The sequence below is a fragment of the Dreissena polymorpha genome, chromosome 7 (genome assembly GCF_020536995.1).
Source record: "Dreissena polymorpha isolate Duluth1 chromosome 7, UMN_Dpol_1.0, whole genome shotgun sequence".
Classification (NCBI taxonomy): Eukaryota; Metazoa; Mollusca; class Bivalvia; order Myida; family Dreissenidae; genus Dreissena; species Dreissena polymorpha.
In genome coordinates this window covers 89,241,359-89,258,858 of record NC_068361.1, presented here as the reverse complement: position 1 = coordinate 89,258,858, position 17,500 = coordinate 89,241,359, and the positions used below count along the sequence as shown (strand labels likewise).

At 36.6% G+C, this 17,500-nt stretch overlaps 1 protein-coding gene and 1 long non-coding RNA gene across 2 annotated transcripts in view; both read right to left on the bottom strand.

Moving 5' to 3' along the window:
• The window catches only part of LOC127837072 (uncharacterized), a 2,621-nt gene extending 1,436 nt beyond the window's left edge, over positions 1–1,185 (bottom strand). Inside the window, exon 1 of the mRNA XM_052363889.1 lies at positions 1,043–1,185. Within this exon, the coding sequence (XP_052219849.1) occupies positions 1,043–1,097 (55 nt within the window). The 5' untranslated portion in view covers positions 1,098–1,185. The remainder of the gene's footprint in view (positions 1–1,042) is intronic.
• A 5,096-nt stretch (positions 1,186–6,281) lies between these two features.
• Positions 6,282–10,595, bottom strand: LOC127838622 (uncharacterized). The gene is made up of 3 exons (XR_008029885.1): positions 8,174–10,595; positions 7,035–8,028; positions 6,282–6,888 (listed from the first exon to the last, which is right to left on the bottom strand). It is a non-coding gene; the product is annotated as an uncharacterized LOC127838622 (long non-coding RNA).
• Positions 10,596–17,500: the final 6,905 nt, after the last annotated feature.

Genomic DNA, 17,500 nt, shown 5'->3' with positions numbered 1-17,500 from the left:
AAGTGGTGTGGTTGAAGCTTTGCAACTAAGGAAGTGATGTAGTTGAAGCTTTGCAACTAAGGAAGTGATGTAGTTGATATTCAGTTTAGTTTATTTCATCGTACATCAAAAAGGAACAATCATTTTGCTATGAATTGCATTCAACAATTGAGCACTTAAATAGTTATTAAATTGATTTCAATTTTTTTTATTGCTATGTAATTTGAATTTTGATGCCATGAGTTTAAATTTAATATACAATAAAATGTTTCGTGAACACATCTGCATCAAGTGTAAGGATTGTAGGTTAGCTCTTTAAACCCACAATTCATTGTTGACAACAGTTGTATTCGGTATGTGTGTATCTGTTTGAGTTTGTAATTGTTTGTCTCGTATATCTAGTTTTTGTCAACACTGATCCCTTGGCGTTAATGAATGAGAACATGATTTAATAAGAATTATCTCCAACCTTGCAGCTGAAGATTCACTTGTGTTGTTGCTGTTTTTTAAGAAAATCACTACGTACCTATTATTGTATTATTTTGCAATAACAATTTTTGTAAAATATTGCGAAAGATAAGTTATAGTTTTATTGTATATTTTTTTAATTATTCAATAACTTAAATCCATGTATCGTTCTCAAGTGGTGCACGCTTTTTAATTCTCACATATAAACAACCTCTTTGTAATTACAGTTATTGACATGTCGCAAACACGCGGCTGATTCAAGGTCTTCACAAAATTGGTTGAATGACTTTTGAAACAATAAAAAAAAGCTTAACATTCATACAAACTGTTAGACGAATAGAAAGCCATCCAGGAAAAAAAATATATATATTAATAACGGAACAGACGTATGTATGCCTGGATTACGTTGGATTTTAATGTACCATGCCTACGGTAATTCAGGCTTAATTTTGTTTAAGCATTGGGCATAATTGTTTGTTAGGATCTTACATTCGCCAATCCGTCCACTGACGAAATAGACGAAAATTAATGCCTGACGAATAATAATGGTTTTACAGTATATGTGTTATTATATATCGATATATAGACCATGTACCTCCAAAAACTGCCTCGAGTAATTCGCGTATATTGGCAGATTGCTCAACACTCATCCCTAGGACGTCTATAATGTTAGGCAACTTATTCAGACAATTTGAAACTGCTTCTTTTTGTAAACCTTGGAGATCAATCTTCTCAATCCCACAGTTTTCAAACATATATATATATATATATATATATATATATATATATATATATATATATATATATATATATATATATATATATATATATATATATATACTCATACTGGGTTAACTATAGGGTCTGTGATATATTTCCGGAGTGTTGGGTACTTCCCTTTCCCATGCTAGTATCCAACTGAAAAATAGCGTGTTTTATGCGAATTACCTTCAACAACCTATATATAACTCGAAACTTAATATATCTAGTTATTTCTGCAGACAAATAACATATACATTTTTTTACTTTAAACCTCGTATCTGGGTCCCCATGACCCAATTATTTTTTTATATATGTATACTCTGTGATACTTGATACCGACATACCGGGTCCCTGAGATAGTGTCACTTGAAATACGAAACATTGTTTGCTAAAAAATGAGTTGGCCTTGAGCATAGTTATATCTTGCGACACTCGCATTAGAATTGTGGTTAAGATCTTCTCGACCTCAAACTTTATATATTAAATCCTCACGATCAGATTTGTTTGTATTTGTGTGGCCTATGCATGAATCGCTCTGCATGGTTTCCTTGCATTATACATTTAATAACATTTTGAGTCGAATTCATTTTACAGAGGGAATGACACAATGGTGAACTAAATATGTGTTTAATGTTATTTTAATATTTTTTTGAATTTTTGCATTATTTGACTACGTATCGTGTTATTTTCTCCTGTTGCGTGATTTTGTAGTCGCCGGAACTTTTAAAAGCACAATGTCCTTGGTTAAACAATTGAGATAATGTAGGATAGAATCATCCTTGTAGAAATCATTGAATTATATAACAGTGGTGTCCGTGTGATGCAAGCAGCTATAATGAAACAGTTGTCGCTATAACAGTTTCATTGCAAAGATACGTAAAGGTAAAACAGTTGCGGATCGTTAATGGTAAATAGATATGACAACCAAAAACAAAACATTTATAGGATTATTAAATTGAAATGAAAAATAGAAGTCAAACGAATATTTAAACGTTATAACAATATGTATTTACTTATTGTGTTTAAACCTGACGTGATGTCACCCTGGCGTGACACGAGTATAAATGTTTTTTATGATAGCTTCGAAAAGGATTTCAAAGATAATGACTAAAACACGCAGCGATTCCTAGTACAAGAAGAGTACCGCTATTAAGACCACATTGAACACTGTAAATTGCAATTTTTCAAGATTGCATGGTCCCAAAGTATTGAATAAAGAACAAAATACCCTGTTAATTATGAAGTCCGACATGCTATTAAGACCAAGCTGAAAGTAGCGGAACTTTACTGTAGTTTTATGTGCCTTCGTGGAAAATGATCCAGTCATCGATATTCGGTCCACTTCCTCATGTCCAACAGAAAGATATTCATTTCGTGCTTTGAACTATTCTGAAGATTTTAGTCATAGTTATGTCATAAATATCGAATAGGGACTTGTAAAACCAGTTCTTTAACTTGCATTATTGCTTCGCAAGAATGGACCTGTAAAAATGCTTTCAAATTAGTTAAAAGGAAGGTATTTTGAAAAAAAATCTGATTTTGTCTTATAAACAAAAAAAAAACATTGAATGTGATACATAACCCATCACAGTATCCAATAACAGACGGACGAAAAGATTTGAGTATAGCCTATACCACTTGCGACTGGGTATAATACATAAGAACCTCCAATAACTAAAGGCAGTGGCTAGTCGTACAGTCCCGTACGGCTAGACAAGAGGCTAACCGTACGGCCCCGTACGGCTAGACAATAGGCTAGCCTTACGGCGCTGTACGTATTATAGCCTTTCCTATTGAGATTGTCTAGCCGTACGGCTTATAAAGTATAGAATTGTCATTTAGTGCTGTTAATCAGTAATATGCAGCAAAGACAAATAAGCGCCCGAGCCGATTGTGACGAAGATATTTCGTACATATTTTCCTAAAATAAGGCTAGTATTCCACCAATCCGCATCCGCATCCGTATCCGCGTCAGTATCCGCAAAATCGTTATACGGACGCTATATTCCATTTATCCGCAAACGGATGCGGACGAGATACGGACGGCATTTAGCACGATGAGAGTAGCTGTCATCTAAAAAATAAACTGAAAATCTATCGAATTCGTGAAAAAATACCCGGAATTATACAACCAACGCAGTTCTGCATATCGTGACTCTGATTATACTTTAAAGTTTAAATGTATGGAAAATCATAGCCAAGGCACTAAAAGAAGATGTTTCAGGTATTTACCATTTGTATCCTTTTACGGACAGAACGATGATTTGTACCTTATATCTACTTAAATTCACGCTTAGCAGCTTGTCCTTCATTATAATTATCTCAATAATTATAATTTTTAGTTTTATCCATATACAAAAATAAAGATACGTTCGACGTATGCGGATAAATGGAATATAGCGTCCGTATATTTTGCGGATACGGATACATTTACAGATAGATGGAATAGTAGCCCAAGAATGCTCACTTGAGCGTTCTATTGCGGACGCCTATTCGCGTGCGGATACGGATGAATGGAATAAGTGCAGTGCATTTCTACTTGTTTTATTTTTTGCGGATGCGGATATGCGGTTGCGGACAGATGGAATAGTAGCCTATAACTGAAGCATTCGTATTTTAGTTAGTGTTCGTGTGGCGAATAAATGGTTGCAGGAATTTATCAAAGCGCTGACGTCACTGTAGGTGTTCGTTGTTGTATAAGTTTAGACGCAACTCAGTTTAAAAAATTATGTTATATTTTTTTATATTGCAAGTTTTGAATGGACACAATCCATTCAAAATTATAAAGAGTGTGTCTTAAAGCACAGGTTCAGATGTTTTTTTTTTAAATCATTAATAAAAAATAAATTTTTAGCTTCGTTTTGGGAAAACAGGGCTAAATGCTTATGCATAAATTGTCATCCCAGTACAAGAGACCCTTTAAACATTATAAAATAAGACATGTCGTCCTTGTTTAGCGTGTTTGCATTGCACAAGCTTATCAGTATGCACAGGCTTATCTTATTTGACATGCATTAAGCCCTGTTTTCTCTGAAAGCAGCCAGTATGTGCAGATTTTCAATGATAAACACTAGACTGGGCAATATCGTCTTACAAGCTGTTAAACTCTATTACTCATATACACCAACTGCAGTGCACCAGTGAGTGATGGACTATAAACAGGCAAATGTGGTGGTTATCTTTCCTAGCAGACGCTAGTAGAATGTGTAGTCTGCTGCAACGGACAGTGGTTGTCTTTCCATGTCATAGTTAAAGGGATCTTTTCACGGTTTGGTAAATTGACAAAATTGAAAATAGTTGTTTCAGATTCGCAAATTTTCGTTTTAGTTATGATATTTGTGAGGAATCAGTATTACTGAACATTAACCATGGTCTAATATAGCCATTATATGCATCTTTTCACGATTTAAAAACCTAAAAATTATAGAGCGTTGCAACGCGAAACGATTGAATAATTTGGAGAGTTCTGTTGTTATCGTTTAAATTTGTGAAACTACGAAGATTGCTTATATCAGGTATAGAATACACCTCTCATGTATGCTTGGCAGGATAGCTCATTAGGCTAAAGCGTTTTTTACTCCAGGATTCCGGGGGTCACTGGTTCGAGCCCTTGTACGGGCTACTTTTTTTCCATTTTTAAATTTTATTTTTGATTTTTTTTCTGGAGCGTTAAAAATCCAATGTTTACATTCATCAATATAAAGCATCTAATGACAAACTTCAAAACATGTCAAATCTGTGAAAAGGCCCCTTTAAGGCTTCTACGCACATACCGATTTGCAAAAACATTAGCGTTAGCTGACGCTCACACTAAAAATGAACCGTTAAACTAAATTTAGATTCACATCGTACATGCACGATTTACATGCTGGCGAATTCGACTGTACATACATTTTCGATTTCAGAATTTAATATCTGGCTTATTTTGCATATATCGACACATGTTCTTCTTAACTTTTATTTAAGTTTATGTTCAAATATATGTTTAATAAGTTGTTTTTTTTTATACACATTTTATGTAAATTAATAAATATTTGAAAAAATCGTATAATCTCGCTTTAAAAATTCGTCATCTTTCACGGCTTCCTTTCATGTCATACGGTTGCTTATTTGATTCATTAATTAGTCGACGTTCCTAAGGCGTGAAAAACCTGTATTAAAGAGTTGCGGCATCGATATTTTGAAATTTAATGACGACAGCCGTCAAAGTTACGTTCTAGAAATTGACTTACACACACATAATTTAAATCGGTTTCTAATTTGATTCTTTAATAAGACGACTTTCCTATGTAAGGAGTGAAAACTGTTTTAATTAGTTGCGGCATCGATATTATGAAATTCAATGACGGCCAAGGTACTTCTCAGAAATGGAGTCACACAAATAATTTAATTGTCGTTCAGACAATGGATAAATATATGGTTTCATACAGGCAATTTATCAGTTCACTGAAAATGGTTGTCTTTAACTTAGACAATATCCATAGGAAAGGCTATACGTACAGAGCCGTACGGCAAACCTATTGTCTATCCGTACGGGGCCGTGCGGCTAGCCTCTTGTCTAGCCGTACGACTAGCCACTGTAAAATGTATAGTTATTTCATTTTCATTTTACAAATGTCTCTAAAAATATATTTAAATTTTCTCTATCATGGAAGTGTCATTTATTCATACAACACATGACAAATTATAACAACAATATATGTTAAAATTATCTGACCCTTGTCAGACGTTTTATTATGAAACTAATAAATGATATGCATGATTGTCAGATTGTGAAATGCTCAATTCAAGTATTATATAAGAGATAAATGGTGACGGACCCATGACAAACAAATAATTGGAGATAGTAGTAACAATCCATCATAAGTTGCAGTACGAACTAAATGATTATCATGAAAATAAAAACTGATTTAACAAGCAAATTCGTTGAATTGATATCCCCCGCCATTATACTTCTGGATACAAGTTATGGCTCTGGACACACAAAAAAGCATTTTTTTCAAATACAAAGGGTCATAACTCCGCTATTAATCAAGGATGTACAATGCCATTTGGCGTGCATCATCCTGGTTCCGGACACAAAAGTGCCGGACGGACAGACGGAAAGACGGACAATGCCAAATTAATATCCCTCCGCTGTTGGCGGGGGATCACAAAAATTAAGCAAAATTAATTACATACACAACAAGATGCGTTTGTGAAACCCAATGTCCCCGTATATAACGTTTGACCTTGAAGGATGACCTTGACCCTTCACCACTCAAAATGTGCAGCTCCATGAGATACACATGCATGTCAAATATAAAATTGCTAGCTTCAATATTGCAGAAGTAACATAACATGAGCAATTTTGACCCATATATTTGACCTTGAAGGATGACCTTGACCTTTCACCACTCAAAATGTGCAGCTCTATGAGATACATATGCATGCCAAATATCAAGTTGCTATCTTCAATAGTGCAAACGTATTCATAAAATAAGCGATTTGGGCCACATATATTTAACCTCTGACCTTGAAGGATGACTTTGACCTTTCAACACTCAAAATTTGCAGCTCCATGAGATACACATGCATGCCAAATTTCAAGTTGCTATCTTCAATATTGCAAAAGTATTAATAAAATAAGCGATTTGGGCCACATATATTTGACCTCTGACCTTGAAGGATGACCTTGACCTTTCACCACTCAAAATGTGCAGCTCAATGAGATACACATGCTTGGCAAATATCAAGTTGCTATCTTCAATATTGCAAAAGAATTAATAAAATGAGCGATTTTGGCCACATATATTTGACCTCTGACCTTGAAGGATGACCTTGACCTTTCACCAATGATAATGTGCAGCTTCAGGAGATGCATTTGCATGCCAAATATCAAGTTGCTACTTTCAATATTGCAAAATGTTAAAGTTGGCATAAACAGACCAACCAACCAATCAACAGACCGACAGAGCAAAAACAACATGTCCCCCACTACTATAGTGGGGGACATAAAAATAGACTGATCCTACAAGCAAACCCCATATTTACACAGAACAATGTCTGAATTGACATAAATTTGGACAAAAAACATGCATTTTCCTGGATTTGAAGCACAGACCTTTTGATTGCAAACAACAGTCTTACTTACTAAGACATTTCTGAAAATTACACGTTGCCAGCAAAGTACATTTTTAAATCAGATATGCAATGTCATGTCCTTACCAAATTGTACTAGAGCTGTTTTCACTTCGAGTTTGCAAACAGCCTTAAAATATAAACTAAACACTAGAAAAGAATCTTTAACAAGGGCTGTTTGTAAAACAAGCATGCCCCCATATGGGCTGTCCGTTGTAGTGGCAGCCATTGTGTGAATACGTTTTTTGTCACTGTGACCTTGACCTTTGACCTAGTGACCTGAAAATCAATAGGGGTCATCTGTGAGTCACGATCAATGTACCTATGAAGTGTCATGATCCTAGGCAAAAGCGTTCTTGAGTTATCATCCGAAAATCATTTTACTATTTCGGGTCACCGTGACCTTGACCTTGTGACCTCAAAATCAATAAGGGTCATCTGTGAGTCATGATCAATCTACCTGTGAAGTTTCATGATCCTAGGCATATGCGTTCTTGAGTTATCATCTGAAAACCATTTTACTATTTCGGGTCACCGTGACCTTGACCTTTGACCTAGTGACCTCAAAATCAATAGGGGTCATCTGCAAGTCATGATCAATCTAGCCATGAAGTTTCATGATCCTAGGCGTATGAATTTTTGAGTTATCATCCGGAAACCATTTTACTATTTTGGGTCACCGTGACCTTGACCTTTGACCTCAAAATCAATAGGGGTCATCTGCGAGTCATGATCAATCTACCCATGAAGTTTCATGATCCTAGGCGTATGCGTTCTTGAGTTATCATTCAAAAACCATTTTACTATTTTGGGTCACCGTGACCTTGACCTTTGACCTAGTGACCTCAAAATCAATAGGGGTCATCTGCGAGTCATGATCAATGTACCTATGGAGTTTCATGATCCTAGGCCCAAGCGTTCTTGAGTTATCGTCTGACAACCACCTGGTGGACGGACCGACAAACTGACATACCGACAGACCGACCGACATGAGCAAAGCAATATACCCCCTCTTCTTCGAAGGGGGGCATAATGAGATAAAAGTGCACTTACAAAATCAAAGTCTTTCATTTTGAAAACCAATAGACAGAATTATAACATATAAAAAGTATACAATCTTCAGTACACTGATCAACAAATTAAAACATTTTAAATCATACAATTTGCATAAAATTCAAAGCTTGATATCTCAAAAACTTATCCACAATATTGAAAGATATTAAGAATCTTACAATCTGCATCATAACTAAAGCTCAATATCTTATAAAACTGATTGACTAAACTGCAACATTTTACAAATTATTTAATCTACAAAAAATGAAAAACTTCATATTTCAAAATTCAACCGACAGCATTGACACATATTTAGAATCATACAAAGTTAAAGCTTCAAATGTCAACTTGAAATGAGTCCAAAGAACACGGACTTTAGTGAAACACTGGTAAGGGACTAAAAAGGCAGTTAACAACAAGAGCTGTGTTCGTAAAACACAATCCCCCTTACTGCGCCGCTTTGAAGCCATATATTCGACCTATGACATTGAATTATGACCTTGACCTTTCACCACTCAAAATGTGCAGCTCCATGAGATACACATGCTTGCCAAATATGAAGTTGCTATCTTCAATATTGCAAAAGTATTCATAAAATGAGCGATTTTGGCCACATATATTTAACCTCTGACCTTGACCTTTCAGAAAATTAAAATGTGCAGCTCTATGAGATACATATGCATGCCAAATATCAAGTTGCTATCTTCAATATTGCAAAAGTTATTGCAAATGTTAAAGTTGGCGTAAACAGATCAACCAACCAACCAACAGACAGGACAAAAACAATATGTCCCCCACTACTATAGTGAGGGACATAAAAATAGACTGAACCTTCAAGCAAACCCCAAATTTACATAGAACAATGTCTGAATCGCCATAAATTTGGACAAAAAACATGCATTACCCTGTATTTGAAGCACAGACCTTTTGATTGCAAACAACAGTCTTACTAAGACATTTCAGAAAATTACACGTTGCCAGCAAAGTACATTTTAAAATCAGATATGCAATGTCATGTCCTTACCAAATTGTAATAGAACTGTTTTCACTTCGAGTTTGCAAACAGCCTTAAAATATAAACTAAACACTAGAAAAGAATCTTTCAGGAGATAAAAGTGCACTTACAAAATCAAAGTCTTTCATTTTGAAAACCAATAGACAGAATTAAAACATAAAAATTATGCAATCTTCATTACACTGATCAACACCATTAAAACATTTTAAAATCATACAATTTGCATAAAACTCAAAGCTTGATATCTCAAAAACTTATCCACAATATTGAAAGATATTAAGAATCTTACAATCTGCATCATATTTAAAGCTCAATATCTTATAAAACTGATTGACGAAACTGCAACATTTTACAAATTATTTAATCTACAAAAAATGTAAAACTTCATATTTCAAAATTCAACTGACAGCATTGACACATATTTAGAATCATACAAAGTTAAAGCTTCAAATGTCAACGTGAAAAACACATCCAAGATATCATTTAAACTAATATACTGACAAAGTTTCAAGAAGATTCATAAGTCCATATAAGGAAAAATGCCCCGCCCACTGGTGGCCATGTTTTTCTTAGCAACTGGAACCAATTTCAAACTTGTCCAAATATCATTGGGACAAATCTTCTGACAAAGTGTCATGATGATCGTACAATAAATATGGCTTCTAGAGTTTTAACAGGGTTTTACTTTAGCCATATAAGGAAAAATGCCACGCCCCCTTAGTGGCCATGTTTTTCCACCAACTAGAACCATTTTTGAACTCATCCAAGATATCATTAGGACAAATCATCTGACCAAGTTTCATAATAATCGGAAAATAAATGTGGCCTACAGAGTGTTTACAATGTTTTAGTAAAGCATGATACATAACCATATTAGGAAAAATGCCCCGCCCCCTGGTGGCCATGTTTTTTAAGCAAACGAAACTATTTTTGAACTAATCCAAGATATCATTAGGACAAATCTTCTGACCAAGTTTCATGAAGATAAGAAAATAAATGTGGCCTATAGAGTGTTAACAAAGTTTTACTATAGCCATATAAGGTAAAATGCCCCACCCCCTGGCGGACATGTTTTTCAACCAACCAGCATCATTTTTTAACTTGTCTACGATATTTTTTGGGATGAATATTCTGACCAAGTTTCATGAAGATCGGAAAATAAATGTGGCCTCAAGAGTGTTAACAAGATTTTACTATAGCCATAAATAGCCATATAAGGAAAAATGCCCCCGCCCTTTGGCAGCCATGTTTTTCAAGCAAACGTAACCATTTTCAGCTCGTCTAAGATATCATTGAGACCAAACTTCTGACCAAATTTCATGAAGAATGGACAATAAATGTGGCCTCTAGAGTGTTAGCAATGTTTAACTAAAGACATAAGGAAAACTCCCCCGCCCCTTGGCGGCCATGTTTTTTCACTGATCTGGACCATTTTCAAACTCGTCCAAAATATAAATAAAACCAATGTTTTGACCAAGTTTCATGATGATTAGGCAAACATTTTGACTTCTAAAGTGTTCACAAGGTTTCTCTATAGCCATATAAGGAAAACTGCCCCGCCCCTGGCGGCCATGTTTTTCAACGGACCGGAAACCAATTTTTAACTAAACCAAAATATCATTTAGACAAACATTTTGACAAAGTTACATGAAGATTGGACTTCTACAGTGTTCACAAGTTTTTTTGTTGTTTTTTTGACCTAGTGACCTAATTTTTGACCAAGCATGACCCAGTTTCGAACTCAGTCGAGGTATCAATGTGACAAATGTTCTGCAAAATTTCATGAAGATCAGACAATAAATGTGGCATCTAGAGTGTTCACAAGGCAAAATGTTGACGACATACAACGCACAACGGACAAAAGGCAATCACAAAAGCTCACCATGAGCATGTTGCACTCAGGTGAGCTCAAAAGTTATGGCCAATTTTAAAGTTTTCAGACGGACGGACAGAAGCAATATATTTAACATTTAACCTTGAAGGATTACCTTGACCTTCACTTTTCACCACTCAATATGTGCAGCTTCACAAGATGCACATGCATGCCAACTGGAGCTTTGTCACAGACGTGACATATACCCCCACATAACGCATTGACACAGACTATTTTGTATGCTGTCTTCACAAAACAAGATAATACAATTTATGGCGATTTTTTAAGAATCATTATGCCATTATCATTTATAGCCATTTTGACCTTTGAACTCTTGAATTGTTTCACATGACAAGCCTTCCAATGACTTTGAACAAAATTGATGTACAGAGTCATTTTAAAATCTTACAATGAATGACATATTTATGGCCCAGACAAGATAATTTATTGCCATTTTTGACCTTTGAACTAAAACTACAACTTTGAGTTTGAAGATATCGACGTAATTCTTTCGCGCGACACACTGTCAAATGATGGTGAACAAAAGAGCCAACGATTTTAAAATCGCACAAAAAACAACATAGTTATTGCCCAGACAAGCTCAATTATGGCCATTTTTTACCTTTAAACTCAAATTGTGCCCTTGTTCTTGGAAATATCGACGTAATTCTTTCGCCCGACACACTGTTCAATGATGGTGAACAAATGTGCCAAATGATTTTAAAATCTCACAATAAAAAACAAAGCTATGGCCCGGACAAGCATTTGACCTTTGAACTCCCAAGTGTGACCTTGACCTTTGAGATATTGACGTAATTTCTTTTAACGCGACACACCGTTCCATGATGGTGAACAAATGTACCGAGTCATTTAAAAATGTAACGATAAATAACATAGCTATGGTCCGTACAAACTTACAGTTTAAAACATACTAAGTGACCCCATGAAATAGTTTTTGACCTGGCATGACCCATATTCAAACTTGACCTAGACATTATCTACATACAACTACTGACCAAGTTTGGTGAAGATCGGATGAAATATCGGGGACAGACCGACAAACGTGACTCCTATATAGCCCCCATTACCAATTGTAATAGGGGTATAAATATCAAGTTGCTATGTTCAATATTGAAAAAGTTATGGCCATATAAGTTTTCGGCCAGATGGACAGACTGACTGACTGACGGACAGTTCAACTGCTATATGCCACCCTACCAGGGGCATAAACATATTCCACAGTTTAACAATTCTTTTTCCATTTTGTTTTTCCATAATAATGTTATGGACCCTTGCCCTTATCTGGGCCACTGTTCTTCCGGTAAGTATTTTTAGGGACCCCATTATTTTTGAGCCAGATGGCATTTTCTTTCTCTTAATTCATCTCTAAAAAAGTTCATGAAACATATGTTCTCTTCGCTGGCCCACTTTCGTTTCATTCCTTTCTTGTCCCTGTCCCTAAAACAAGAATAGATATAAAAAATAAAATAGCAATGAGTATCATGTCAGTGTTTTTTCAGTTTTGGGGAAAAGGGGTCGGGTCCCCTGAGAGGGGGATAATTCACGTGTAAAAGGGGAAATTTCAATGCTAAGCAAGTAACATACAAAATCAAGTTGTAACACCATAATTCACCATACACAGAGAGAAAAACATTATTCCAACTTTTTTGTCATCAACATGTTATGTTTATGTTCAAAGATCAACATTTTTTGGCTTTTCTGTGAATTATTTAAACGAGGTATTGATTAAAATTGAACTACACTTCCAAGAGGGGAAATTTTCAAATATTTTTGGGAAAAATATACACTCTAAGCAGCAAACTCATTTGTTCAGTGACTGTAAGCCCTTTATTTTGTTGACTTTTCTACTGAATTGATCCTTGCACACAAAGTATCAACATAAGTCAGTGTTCTGCCGTGGATGCGCCCTTGTGTTATTGTCGCAAAAAACAAATATTTGTCCCCACCCGTTTTCTGTATATGGGTCCGCGGGCGCACATGAATTAGAAATAAAAACTAATCGATTCAATTTGTAAGTCGGTAAAGTAATCGAGTGAAAGTGTAACCAGAACAAACTATTTCATTGGACATGACGTCATTTCGCAGCCAATGGTTAATTTATTTAATATTAACACTCTATTTCATTGGTAAGTTGAGATTATAACAACCAATCAGATATCAAGGACATTTCCGAACCTATCAAAATGGCTTAAAGTGACAGGCCAAAGAAAACAAAATCCATTTTTTTTTTCCTCCGGCAAGTAAAATTAGAAAATATGACAATAATATTAACAACCCAACAGAGTCTTCCCAAGTCCCAACATCGTTTAGCAATTACGAAAAAAGTCTGCCCCTAAACGTACATTCCAAGAAAATTGGCTTCAAAAATGTCCTTGGTCACTGTTTGACAACAACAAAATGACATGCAGATTGTGCATAAAGCAAAAAAGAAAACGCCTTTACTATCGGTATTTCTAATTATCGAACAAGTACTTTGACATGCGGAGTCCAATGACCATAAATTTTTTCAAAGTTTTGTAAATATGTTGACAACTGTTTGACAGTGTTAAAAAGTTTTTTGAATGTTCCAGTTTTAATAACAATGTTACAACCTGACTGTAAGAAGTTTAAGCACGTTTAAAAGTTCAAGTTAAAGGTTATTAGTTTCCACACATTTAATTCTGCTACAAAAATATTTCTGTGTCCCCATATTTTTTCTTTTTGTCCCCACTTTTGTAATCCTAAAGGGTCCCCAACAGTAAAATTTCACGGCAGAACACTGCAAGTGATACAATGATTGAATATTGTAGAGCAAGGTTTTCCTGATAAAAATGCACAAAACCTGAACATGTTAGGAGGTAAAATGAACTAACTGAAACTGTTTTAACACCAGTTTTAAAACAATTTTTCACACATATAAGAACTGACAGTTCGCAGAACTATCATTTCTTGGAAGAACAAGTACTAAACATTAACTTTCATAGCAAACTGCCTACTTTGTACTTTACAAGGACTTTTACAAGCACATTGTTGTAACCCTGTAGATCACAGAGGAGGTCGTCTAGAGCATCACACTTGACTTGGACTACTCATTTACTTTAATACAGTCATGACATAAGACTCTGTCACATAATGATAGAAAATGCAGAGAAACCCGTCTTCAATTTAGTTCATACCTTGAGGATTTGGCTGCCTCATTTCATCATGGGTCAGACTGGCTGGCCCTTCACTGGCAGCAGTTGACATGGACTCTGAAAGAACCAAAGTGAAACCTGTAGATTGCATATGATCAGCACAGTCAACACTGGCATGTTGTATCATGAGAGGCTCTGACTCCTGTACAGATTCTAGACTGTGGGTGTCTTCAACAGTTGCCTCAATGACTGTAAACATATAATGTCAACAGTGGGGTCTTGTATGTCTATTATCCATGGTGGATCTTGCTGAAATCTATAGAAAACATGCATGCCCCCCATATGGGCTGTCCGTTGTAGTGGCAGCCATTGTGTGAATACGTTTTTTGTCACTGTGACCTTGACCTTTGACCTAGTGACCTGATTATCAATAGGGGTCATCTGCAAGTCACGATCAATGTACCTATGAAGTGTCATGATCCTAGGCAAAAGCGTTCTTGAGTTATCATCGGAAAATCATTTTTCTATTTCGGGTCACCGTGACCTTGACCTTTTGACCTCAAAATCAATAGGGGTCATCTGCAAGTCATGATCAATGTACCTATGATGTTTCATGATCCTAGGCCCAAGCGTTCTTGAGTAATCGTATGACAACCACCTGGTGGACAGACGGACCGATCGACATGAGCAAAGCAATATACCCCTCTTCTTCGAAGGGTGGCATAAATATATATTGGCTTGGACAACAGAAAATTGTACTAGAATATATAGTCTACAGTTGGGTCATGTCTTTATCATCAATAGATGGGCCTTTATTATATGACAACAGAAATACCATGGGTCAGACTGGCTGGCTCTTCACTTGGCTCCCTCCTATCATGGGTCAGACTGGCTGGCTCTTCACTTGGCTCCCTCCTATCATGGGTCAGACTGCCTGGCTCTTCACTGTCAGCAGTTGACATGGACTCTGAAAGAACCAAAGTGAAACCTGTAGATTGCATATGATCAGCACAGTCAACACTGGCATGTTGTATCATGAGAGGCTCCGACTCCTGTATAGATTCTAGACTGTGGGTGTCTTCAACAGTTGCCCTCAATGCCTGTAAACATATAATGTCAACAGTGGGGTCTTGTATGTCTATTATCCATTGGTGGGTCTTGCTGAAATCTATAGAAAACATGCATGCCCCCCATATGGGCTGTCCGTTGTAGTGGCAGCCGTTGTGTGAATACGTTTTTTGTCACTGTGACCTTGACCTTTGACCTAGTGACCTGAAAATCAATAGGGGTCATCTGCGAGTCACCGATCGATGTACTTATGAAGTGTTCATGATCCTAGGCAAAAGCGTTCTTGAGTTATCATCCGAAAATCATTTTACTATTTCGGGTCACCGTGACCTTGACCTTTGACCTTGTGACCTCAAAATCAATAGGGGTCATCTGCGAGTCATGATCAATCTACCTATGAAGTTTCATGATCCTAGGGCATATGCTTTTTTGAGTATCATCCGAAAACCATTTTACTATTTCGGGTCACCGTGACCTTGACCTTTGACCTAGTGACATCAAAATCAATAGGGGTCATCTGCGAGTAATGATCAATCTACCCATGAAGTTTATGATCCTAGCCGTATGCGTTCTTGAGTTATCATCCGGAACCATTTTACTATTTCGGGTCACCGTGACCTTGGACCTTTGACCTCAAAATCTATAGGGGTCATCTGCGAGTAATGATCAATCTACCCATGAAGTTTCATGATCCTAGGCGTATGCGTTTCTTGAGTTATCATCCAGAAACCATTTTACTATTTCGGGTCACTGTGACCCTTGACCTTTGACCTAGTGACCTCAAAATCAATAGGGGTCATCTGCGAGTCATGATCAATCTACTGACAATTGTACTAGAATATATAGTCTACAGTTGGGTCATGTCTTTATCATCAATAGGTGGGCCTTTATTCTATGATAACAGAAATACCATGGGTCAGACTGGCTGGCTCTTCACTTGGCTTCCTCCTATCATGGCTCAGACTGGCTGGCTCTCACTTGGCTCCCTCCTATCATGGGTCAGACTGCCTGGCTCTTCACTGTCAGCAGTTTGACATGGACTCTGAAAGAACCAAAGTGAAACCTGTAGATTGCATTCGATCAGCACAGTAACACTGGCCTGTTGTATCATGAGAGGCTCTGACTCCTGTATAGTTGCCTCAATGCCTGTAAGCATATGTCAACAGTGGGGTCTTGTATGTCTATTATCCATTGGTGGGTCTTGCTGAAATCTATAGAAACAAGGGCTGTTTGTAAAACATGCATGCCCCACATATGGGCTGTCCGTTGTACTGGCAGCCATTGTGTGAATACGACTTTTGTCACTGTGACCTTGACCTTTGACCTAGTGACCTGAAAATCAATAGGGGTCATCTGCAAGTCACGATCAATTGTACCTATGAAGTGTCATGATCCTAGGCAAAAGCGTTCTGAGTATCATTCGAAAATCATTTGACTATTTCGGGTCACTGTGACCTTGACCTTTGACCATGTGACCTCAAAATCTATAGGGTTCATCTGCGGAGTTATGATCAATCTACCCATGAAGTTTCATGATCCTAGGCGTATGCGTTCTTGAGTTATAATCCGGAAACCATTTACAATTTCGATCACCGTGACCTTGACCTAGTGACCTCAAAATCAATAGGGGTCATCTGCAAGTCATGATCAATGTACCTATGATGTTTCATGATCCTAGGCCCAAGCGTTCTTGAGGTTATCGTTATGACAACCACCTGGTGGACGGAGGACCAATCGACATGAGCAAAGCATATACCCCTCTTCTTCGAAGTGGCATAAATATATATTGGCTTGGACAACAGAAAATTGTACTAGAATATATAGTACAGTTGGGTCATGTCTTTATCATCAATAGGTGGGCCTTTATTATGAACGTCTCGATGAGGTACTGATGTAGAAGAAAATCAATACATACATTAGAGACCCGAACAAATTCATGAGCCACATTCTGGGTCGTAAACGTAACAAGGGCGTAACGGTAAAGATTTTATTACATTTGTACTTAGCAGAGTTCCGTAAGTAACAGTG